At 46.8% G+C, this 10,541-nt stretch overlaps 1 protein-coding gene across 3 annotated transcripts in view; it reads left to right on the top strand.

The window, feature by feature from the left end:
- The first annotated feature begins 538 nt into the window (after positions 1-538).
- Positions 539-10,541, top strand: part of KDM5B (lysine demethylase 5B) — a 58,215-nt gene continuing 48,212 nt past the window's right edge. For 2 of the 3 annotated variants that reach the window (XM_074163518.1, XM_074163517.1), the window contains exon 1: positions 562-726. In XM_074163518.1, the coding sequence (XP_074019619.1) occupies positions 589-726 (138 nt within the window). In that variant the 5' untranslated portion in view covers positions 562-588. Of the gene's footprint in view, positions 727-10,541 lie in introns of all 3 variants that reach the window. The other variant, XM_074163515.1, reaches the window with a different exon arrangement.

Raw genomic sequence — 10,541 nt, 5'->3', positions numbered from 1 at the left:
CGCCGGCCCATGTGCCGCTGCCCGAAACGGCTCTAACGGCCCCCGGCGGCGCGTAACGAGCGGCCTCCGGCCGGCGGCGGGCGCGGAGCCCGAGAGCGCCGGGCTGAGGGGCTTCCCCGAGCCCGCGGTGCCGGGGGGAGCGACTGTGAGAGGTGCCCGAGGCCCAGGGCCGCGCACAAAGGCGGCCGGGAGCGGGCCCGAGGCCTGGCAGGCTCCGGAGAGCCTCAGCGAGCAGCGCGGTGCCCACCGAGCCCGGGCAGCGGCCAGGGAGCGACCCCAGCCCGCGCTGAGGGGAGTTGCCGCCGGGTAGAGAGCTGCCCGCCGGCCGCCCCCTGGCACCGGCCCCCCTCCCGGCCCCGACGCCCCCTCACAAAGGCGCGTGACGGGGCGGGGCGGCCGCCGCCCCCTCCCCCCGCCCAGGCCGGGGCGGACTCTTTTTCTCTCGAGCTCTCGCTCCTTGTCCCCCCTCCCTTCACCCCCCCCCCCTCCCGGCGGAGGCGCACGTCCCGTTCCAGCGGCGCTCGGCGGCCCAGCGGCTGTTGGAGGATTGTTCGGAGCGGCGGCGGCGGAGCGGCCCCGGCCCGGGCCATGGCCGAGTTCCTGCCCCCGCCCGAGTGCCCCGTCTTCGAGCCCAGCTGGGAGGAGTTCGCCGACCCCTTCGCCTTCATCCACAAGATCCGGCCCATCGCCGAGCAGACCGGCATCTGCAAGGTGCGGCCGCCGCCGGTGAGTGCCCGCATGGCGCCGCCGGGGAACGGCCTTTGTGTGGCGGCCCGGCCCGCACCGGCGACCCCCCGCCCTCCCTCCCCCCTCCCCAGCCCCGCGGCCGCTCCGCTCCCCTCCCCTCGGCCGCGCAGCGACCCCCCGGCAGGTGAAGTTTCAGCGCCGCGGGGCCGGAGGGCCCGCAAAGTCGCTCCCAAGTGCCGGAGTTGCCCAGTAGGAAAGTGCCGAGGGGAAGCGGGGGAGCCGGCCCCGCCGCGCTCCCCGCCTGCCCGGGCTCAGCCTTGGCCTCCCTCCCCACCCGCCCCCGCTGCTCGGCCCCCAAAAGTTCCGAGTCGGTCGGAGCCCCGCGGCTGGGGCGGCTGCCGGGGCGAGCGGTCGCCGTGCCGGGCCCCCGAGGAGGCAGCTGCCTGGGTGTTGCCCTCCATGTTGGCATTGTGGCAGTGGAGGGCTGGGGGAGCGCCCCTCGGCCGCTGCGGGCCCCCGGCGGCCTCCCCCGGCCCTGCCCCCGTCCCGGCTGGGCCCCAGCACAGGTAACCGCGTCCTCAAGTTGAACAGCACCAAACTCCGCAGCTGTGAGTTTGGCTGGTGCCTCTGCGAGCTGAAGCCTAGACAGACATGGCCACCATTTTAGAATGCAATCCACAGTGGGAAGAGTAATAAGCCTTCGTCTTCATCATCATCATCTTGACCGATGGTGTAGGAAGCCCAAAACTGGGGTGTGAATTCTGATTTCCTTTTGTTGGTCGACTCAGTTTACTGAGAAATACTGTGAAGATCTTGGAACCATAGTTTGTGTGGTCATGATTGTTAGTTCGTTTAAAGGGATAAACAGCCGGATTGGTGAGGAGAGGGGCTTCCCAGAGTAAAAATCTAATTAACAAGTGTGTGAATCGTCTTTATTTTGAGTGAATCGCTCTTTCTCTAAGTGGAGGGTGGTGCAAGTCTGGGGTGGTGCAGCTGGCTTGAGGTAGTTAACATGACGGCAAGAACTAGAATGCTAAACAGCAACCCAGAGCCTTAAATCTCATCCAGTGAGAGGTGAAGCTGACAAAACCCTTCTGCAGACTTAAGTTTTGTGAGTGAGACTTTGTGAGTTCAAAGAAATGATGTTCGGAAACACATGCTCCTCAGTTTCATGTTTTGATCACTGCCGGGACTCCTGTTGGTAACCATCCTTTTCCTTCCAAATTAAAATAGAAGTAACTTGCTGCGTTGCTGTCTGAGAGGATAGAAATGCTTGTAGCAGATTGAATAACGTGAATCTCATCGGAGAGGAAGATGTTTCTGTTCTCTGGAAGAAGAGTCCTGGTTTGCAGTGGCATGAATGCACACCAGAACGCTCTTGAATTTATATCTCGGTAGAATATGCCCGTGCCCCTTTTCATGCAGTGTAGCCAAATGCTGACGTAGTTGAGGGGGTAAGATGGTTTTCATTATACAGTCAACATTGAACTTATGTAATATTTTTGAGTAGAATAATCTTTTGGGGTTGTATATTGTGAACAGTATTTCAGTAGCCGTGAGCAGAACAGAATTTTTATCAAGGTTTTTTCGTTTGTGATTTGTTTTTAAAAAAGAAAAATCTCATCCATGTTTCTCGGCTGCTTGTATAAAAAGCCAAAACCCTATAATAAAGGCTTCTTGTAAGCTATATTATCTGTTAGAGTCTCAAAAACTAATAGCTCTCCTAAGGAATGAATTACTTATTACAGCTGCGTTTTTGGCATACTCTCATCTTCACTTACCAAAGAGCTAATATCTGTCTGTATTTCTGATCATATGTTTCAATGAACGGATTTAGAAGTAGGATGAAAATAGTTGGCGCTGCTGGGGGCTGAACACCTAATAGTTGTATGGGGCCTGGCTTTCATGAGAGCTTTGCTACCATGGCTCTTATCTACCCGATAATTACTTGCATGACTTGTGCAAGTGCAGTTGTTCGTTCATGGGCCTGGAACATAGAGGGAGCTCTTCCAGATCTACCAGAAAAAACCTGGGAGTTGACGTAGTTCCTGGCCTTCCTCCTGAAAACAGGAGACGCAATGAATATTCAGTTATTGTTCTTTTCTGTGTAATGGAATGGTTTCTAATACACGTGAGCTACAAACTACATCAACCTTTTCAAAAAACTATATATATGTTCCAACCAAATGCATTGTTTAGCGACAGCCAGGGTTTGAAATCTTCATGCATCCAAGGGAATCTTGCCTGTGTTCTCAGCCGGCTTACGTGCCGGGAAGCAGGTAGGCAGCACCATGTCAGGATCTGTGCCCAAAGCTGAATTAAAAATTTGATTACTGCGTTTGCATTATTTTAGCTTAAACTCTGCTGGATAATTATTAGCAGATGAATTTGTGCTTTTGTGTCTGAACTGCAATATGGAATAATGTGTGAGAGCGGTGGTGGTGCCCAACCATAGCTTCACAATCTGCTCATAAAGAAGTCCTTACTCCGAAGCCAGCTTTGGTGTTTCGGCACCCGACCACCCGCTTGCTGTTGTCTGAAGGACAAGGGTCTTTTTCTCTGGTACCTTTCTGCTGGCATTAGCTGGGTACCAGCTGAGCTTGGAGAAAACCTCGTCTGTGCTGGCTTCTGTTGTATGGCAGGTTTCAAGGACTGAACTGTTTCGTGAAGGGGGTATCGAGGCATCTAACGTGCTGCAGACATCTGGGTGGAAGATAAAGGGTTCTGGGTAGTCGTTGCGTGTTCATGGGATAAAAGAACGTCCGGGAATGTAGCAGAAGGTGTAATTTCTGCATAGCGGTTTGCAGTTGAGCACTCAAAAGAAGCTTTCTTCCTCTTCGTTCCAGTTCAGTTTGTTCCAGTCATCACTGATAACTTAGTTTTATTCTTCTTTGGGTGGTTCTGGGATACTGCAGTGACTGTGTTGTAGAGGGCGCAACAATAACCATATTCATTGACACTGTTTTGTATGGAACAGCAAAGCGAAGGCTTTTTGTCAACAGTCTAGAGCATAAGTAGAGAGTCCCAATGGCAGCGGGTTCAGATGAGATACAGGGCTTTACCAGTGGTCTTTGCTTCTGGCAGTTAACGGGCTATGGAAATTAGAGATGCTTTGATGCTTGAGCTGAAGGTCAGGAGCCAGATGCAGAAAAGTGGATGGTGTACAACTTGTTTGCAGTCCATCACGTGCAGTTTTAGCGTTTTCTTCTCTGAGCTGAAAACATCCTTTATTAGGATTTCTTTCTTTAAATGGTAATCTGGACCAGTGGTTTAGTCCAAAACTTGGCATGTCACGTGGTGGCCTTACATTCTGGAAGATTTTATGATAGCTCTGCAAATTACTGGGGGCATTTAGAGGAGTGAAATGAAGTATTGCTTGAGAATGGTATCATTGTTATTTGAAGTAGTTAGTTAGTAGTAATTAATGAAAGCAAACGGTCTTAACAAATTTGAAGTCTAGCTTCAAGAATAAAAGGTAAAATGTAGAGCATACAATACCGCTCCTGCTCCAAGTTTTTCTTGAGAATGGACTCTTCCTTCTGGTTTGTTGTATAGTTGTTTGCTGATATGAACAAATAGCTAATAACAATTACTTAAGCTTTACCATATTAATCCATTTCAAAATATACAATATACTAGAAAAATCATAATTTTCCTGTGGCCAAACATGAAAATTGAGAAAACTCAGGCTAAATTTCATTACTTTAAATAATGTGTCTATGGAGAACTACAGTTAAGACCTCCAAGTAACTTTAAGTCTGCCCTGATAAAACTAAGCATTTTAAGATTAGAAAGTCTGTATTAATATAGTGGAAATCTTGAAGGAATTGACAATGGGGTTCTAAATTATTGACTTGCATTTTCCAGTAAATCCTGGAATAGTGGGAAACTTTCAGAAGGCTGAGAGGAATTAACTTCCTTATGGGTCTAAATTCCTGATGTGTGCAAGAGTTGTTGACCACATCTCACTCCAGGGCAGGGGAACGACTGATACAGTCCTGACGAGGAGCTCGAAAAGCGATAGTATGAAAACTGACGTTGTCACATTAATTTTATTGTTTTCTATGAGATTACGTATTTGGTTAAGTCAGTTGTGTTGTCATGATCTGAGATCTATAAATTGATTGAATGTGTTTCAGTATTCTAATTATAATAATTGTTATTGTGCAAAATTGATATCGTACTGAAGGAATCAAATTATTTCAGCTATTAATGAGAAATCATTATGAAGGATACGTTTCTAATGGTCGTTCAGAATCTCAAGCCAACGGTATCTAATTTTCATTAAAAGTCTAGAAGAACAGAAGGAATTATTGCATCTAGATGGCAGGTTTACACGTAGCTTATTGTTACGGAGGGATCCCGATTGCCGAACAAACAATGGACGTTATGAAACAGTAATCACTTAAGTAGGACTCAATGTGAGGTTTTCCATTTGGGAACAAAGGAGCATAGGCCAGTCTAAGAGGAGAGAGGATTATAGAAAAATAACTGTGGATCCTTGTGGCAACTGTAATCGTAGAATGGATGCTTTGGCGAAACCAGTGAATGCAGCCCCTGAGGTTCTCGCTGAAGAATGGGATGATTTTTACCTCTCTGGTAGCATGGGAATAGAAAACACTGCATTGGGAATACTGTACTGGTTTGAGAATTTTGAAAAGATTTGACAACTGGAGAGGGTGTGGAGAAGTGTCAAGAAAGTTCTGCACAGGAAAGAAGGAATTTTGAAAAATTTGACCTGAACAAAGCTTGAGTGGTGAAACCTAAAGGCACAGGGCTTCCGAGAACTGAGCCGCTGCTCCAGGGACGTGTTCTCAGGAGCAAGGTTGATTTAAACAGCGTCTGTTCGGGCTGCTCGTTCAGCTGCCTGCTTGATTTATTTTCATTTTTAAGGAGAAGAAGAAAACACAAAGCAAACCAAAACCCCTTCATTAAGCCACAGGCTAAAACCAATTCACTTTTGGAACAACTTTTTTGAGGGTTCTGGTGATCTCCCGGTCCCGAAGTTGTGAAGCATACCACGGCTGAGACGGGAATTAGTGCAGAGAACTCTTACACTCCGTCCTGAGCAGGAAGTTGACCGGGATGATCCCTCTGATTTGATAATATACAGAGGCTCAGCCAGTTGATTTTTATCAAAAAGAAAACAGAGAGAGCTCAATTACAGTCCGTAAGTGAGCTTCACGGGGAGAACCACCCCATGGTTTGTCGGTCTCAATGCTCAGTGCGAGGCAGGTCCCTTTGCACCAGGGAGTGCATTTTCACCCGTGCAGGTGATCGGCTGGTAGGGCAAAAAACAAAGGCTGGTGGTGGATTTGCCCCTTTCTGGCACTTTGGGATCAAGAATGGACATTTTTTTGGGAAGAGATGTTTGAGCGTTGCTGTTCCTGTTCACACGCTGTCAAATCCTTGTGAAGAAAAATTGATCAGTCACCGAAGCTCATCAGGAAATTTTTACTTTAAATGAAGAATTTGCTGTGTTCAGTACAGGGGTTGTACTGTGAAATTAGATAAACTCAGAGTAGGTTATTTACTGGTCTCCTCTGATCTTTAATTATCAGGAAAATATAAAAAAGGAGTGTTATTTTAGTAGTGGTGGCTGCCATGTGCAGCGGTGCTGCGGTTTCTGCGTTTGAGAAGCACGGAGACGTTGGAGTGTGCTGAAAGGAGGATGAGAATCGCCTCGCCTTGACTCGCTCTCTGCTGGTGAGGGGTTTCCGACACTCACTCCGTTAAGCTCATTGAAAATTTAAGATGAAACAATTCAGTCTGGAACTCTCTATATGGGGCAGCAGGTTTGGGGAGTTTTTGTAGGGTTTTTTTTGTTTGTTTAACTTGAGATAAAGAGTGTCAATTAGCTAAAAGATAAAGTTTTGAGTGTCAAATGGAGTGCAGCTCCCTTCCCCAGCATTGAAACTAAGGCTGTCAGTGAATGGAATAAATTTGTGCCTGTGTATCCATTGGGACGTGCTGTGTCGAGCCCCAATTACTGGGATGTATCTGGGCCGTGCTGGGGGCAGTCTGTGCCTGTGTGCGGGAGGCCAGGCTGAATGTTTTTAAAAGCCAGGGAGAACTTGTGGAATCATAGAGCCCGATACAGCTCTGAGTATTTAAATGCTCTTCGCTGAAAGGAGGTGCTTTGCAAGTGAAAATGGATCTGAGCAGCCAAAATGGGAGCGCTGTCGGTAGCCGTGGCAGCTGAGGGTGGCAGCCCCCTGGGGACGCCCCTGGCCAGCTGAGGGGGGACGCCAGCAGCACTGGTCTGCTGCTGTTCTGGGGTGGCTGTTACGTTCAGATCTCTTCTTAATCCGAGTTACATCAGGATTAAAATCTATGCTTAAAACCTGCCGGTTACAGCTCCAAAGAGGGCACAGACTGTCTCCAAAGGGTGTGATGGATGAGCTCCAGAAACGGTCATCTGCGCTGTCCCTGCCGCTCGCCAGTCTGACACCAAAGGTCCGTCTACCACCTACTGCCTCTTGAGGGAAGAGGGCAGCAGCTCTTGCAGCCCGTGGCCGCTGCCAGCTGAGCCCGGCCCCGGTGCGATGCTCTGCTCCAAGGTCCAGGTCGAAGAGAGTCGGGGGTCTGGGAGTCATTGCCAGTGCCCTGACCCCAGCGCCCCTGATCTCCCGCTCTTTGTGTGGTGCTGCCGGCACATTGCTTGTTCTTGCCTGGTGCTGCCAGAGCCTCCGGACCTGTTCCATGCATGCAGTCACCTCCGAGGAGAGAAGACTTCTGTCTCCTGCATGGAAATCCCGCTGTCAGTTTTGTGTTGATGTTCAAACCCTGTGTATAGTGTCCATCCTCTACCTTTGGGTCTCAAGGAGCAGCTGGTTCTGAGGCTTGAGAATCATCTCCAGTTTACCTGATATTTTATTTCTCTCCAAGTTTGAAGCTGACACACAAACACTGGGATCTAGAGGGGCAATTCCCGTTGTAAGCTGATTTTCGGCTGTCGTTCTCGGATGGGAAGGATTTGTGGTTGTGTTTTCTCCTTTGCTAGTTTGCAATATGTGACAGCCCGATTTTGTCTCAAATGAGAAATACTCCACCAAGCTTGTATTGTTGAAGAGTTCAGTTGTGTAAGGTATGTTGCTCCTCCCAGGGTCCCTTCTTAGCAAGGAGGAATTCAGTGTTTTTGTTGGAAAAATCACCTTACCCTCACAAAAAGCCGAGCAATGACCATGCCACCACGAACTAGGTTAGCTGATGATTGGAGTTACCAACTAATGTTAGCCTTTTAACAGGGTCAGAGAGGGATTAGTTCCCGTTCAAAAGGAAGCTTTGTGGATGACCTGCTGACACTGCCGGGGCGATAAATGGCGGTGCGCATCAGTTTTTGCATAAATTCTGCCGTCTGAGATTCTTTTGAGTGTGTTTTTAATGTAGTCGTAAAACCACGAGAGGAAAAGGGACCTCCTGAGTCAGGGGGGCTGCTCCCTCCCTCCCGAGGCGGCAATGGTGTCACACCTTCGCAGAGGCGAGATCACAGACCTGGGAACAAAGGATGTAGGTCACGCTCGCAGGGTGGGCATCCCGGGAAGCGCTGAATTGCTATAGTTAACTGAATGAATATGTGTTTCTCTGGCAAGAATTGCTAAGATATTCTTTTGGATCTGACTATGAGACACTGTCTAGCAAAATAATGCAAGTGACATCTCTTTTTGTGTCTGACACTGGAGAGACTGCAACTAAAATGCTACTTACAGTTTTCAAAAGATGTTGAAAAATATAAGAGAGGTTTCAGAAAAAAGCCCGAGGAAAAACCTTTATTTGCAGGACTGGAAAGTGGGTCCTGTAAAGAGAAGCAAAAAGGTATTTGTTTATTGAAAAATGTCTTGAAACGTTGCTTCCAGGAAGTGTTCATGAATAGCTGCTTGGGCAGTAAGCAAACTAGATATTTGGTTAAAAATGAGATGAAGATAAGCAAAAAAGAAAAGTTAAAGCTAACTAACTTGTAGAACAGCTTAGCAGTGACGGTGGTAATTTCTTATTCACTTGAATTCAAGGGGGTGGGAGTGGTTAAATCTTAATTAGTGAGTTTGAATGAGGTGGAAGGTTTGCAAGCTGAAGTTATAGGAAGCCTGCCATCCCTGTAACAGCAGCTCTGGAAGGAGGATTATAGAAATAGTTTAGCAATAGTTCTCCTGGCCATTTGTAATTTGCCTTACTACTTGAAATATTAATGTGATTCTCAGAGTATGCCTTCTGCACAGCGGGATTTCTCTATAACGTTTATAGAAAAGTTTGAAATTTTGATGTCAGTCTCATGTTTTGCATGGGTCGATATTCAGGTTTATTCTGCTATCTCTGGTTAACAAGCGCACACTAACGTGGGCAAATGATTTTGCGTGTCTCTTGCAGGCTTCCAACAATGCTGTATGGACAATAGAAAGCAACAAAGTCATTTCAGATGAAGAGTCCGGGTGGTGTAAAAACTCCTGATTTTTTAGGAAATCGAGGTTTTCTTGCTTTTTGCATATCCTTAATCTTAGTGTTTATGTGCTTGTTGAAAGAAACTTAAATTGATCTTTTTAAACTTCTCTCTTTTTTTTTTAATTTTTTTTTTTTATTATTATTATTTTTTAAAAATAAGGGGAGAATCCAGCTGCTTTTGAGGACCTCACAAGCACACGCTGGCTGGGAATTGCTAGTGTCACCGATTTCCCAGACACGAACTGGAGGGAAGTGGCGGTGGGGTGGGTTTGTGCCTGCTCTGCTCTCCACAGCCAAAGCCCATCATGCGCATCAGCAGTTTTGCAGAATTAGCCTTGCCACGAAAAAGCTCCCTCTTGTGGTACTGCTGCATTTCCAAGGTGCAGAAAGGCATTTATTTCAAAACACACGTTTCTTAATACTCCTTTTAATGGACATCACCTTTATCTTAGTAAGTTGTGCTTCAAAATATATGCAAGCTTTTTGTTGAGTAAATAATGTACTTAGTAAAAAAGGATTGAAAGCATCTTGCTTAGGAGTTGAGGAACTTGCCGTACCTTGGAACATAAGACCATAAATATTGTTCTCATTGGTTATTTCAAGTTTGAGTAGTTCAGATGCTCCAAAATTTGAACTGCTTGTGACTTTAAAATGAACTGATGATAGTGAGGTGGCCTGTTTACTGCACCTGCTATAATTTCTCCAAATGCTGAGTGGCTCTGTGTCTGTAACTGACTGATGTCCTATGGAACAGTTTGTAATACAGGTGGTGTGCAGTAGTGTTTCTAAAGTCAGAAGGCTTTTTATAATCATCTAATATGACCTATTGTATAATATATAGCATGCATTTCCCTCAGCTGTACCTGCTTAAAAATGTTAAAAGTCAGAGTACATCTAGTATTACCTCTCATTAAGCCAATTTACCATATCTCCACAGAAGTTCTTGCAATGACTTTCTCTTGCTAAAAGTTAAACACTTTTAAGGCTGTTACATTTTTGTTTCTAGTCGATGGACCTATCTGCCTGATAGGCTGAAGAGCCATCTACTGAAAGTCCTCTGAATTGAATAGATTGAGTTTCCAGAGCTTCTCTTTGTAAAACAGCTGATGTAGCATCAAAGTGTTCCGATGTGTGCTGTGTTCATTCAGTATCATTGAACTTAAAAGCCGCAAGGTGTAGAAAATACCACTTGTGGAAGCATGTGTTCTCTGGAGTTGTGTTACTTTTTCGGATGAACTTAATTAGTACTTTGCTAGAGCAAGTGTCTTTGGCCAAAAAGGAAAGAGTTTTCCAAAACATATGGCAGTCAGTAATAAATAGATGGATGGAGTTAATCAGCTAATTCTGGAGTAGTTTGTTTTGGTACACCGTGTTGTGAATTAGGTGTTTCTGTGAGATAACGCACATAAACTTCTTCA

Source organism: Numenius arquata, chromosome 24, assembly GCF_964106895.1.
Source record: "Numenius arquata chromosome 24, bNumArq3.hap1.1, whole genome shotgun sequence".
NCBI lineage: Eukaryota > Metazoa > Chordata > Aves > Charadriiformes > Scolopacidae > Numenius > Numenius arquata.
Note: the sequence above shows the minus strand (reverse complement) of the source record. Positions and strands in the feature narration are given on the sequence as shown.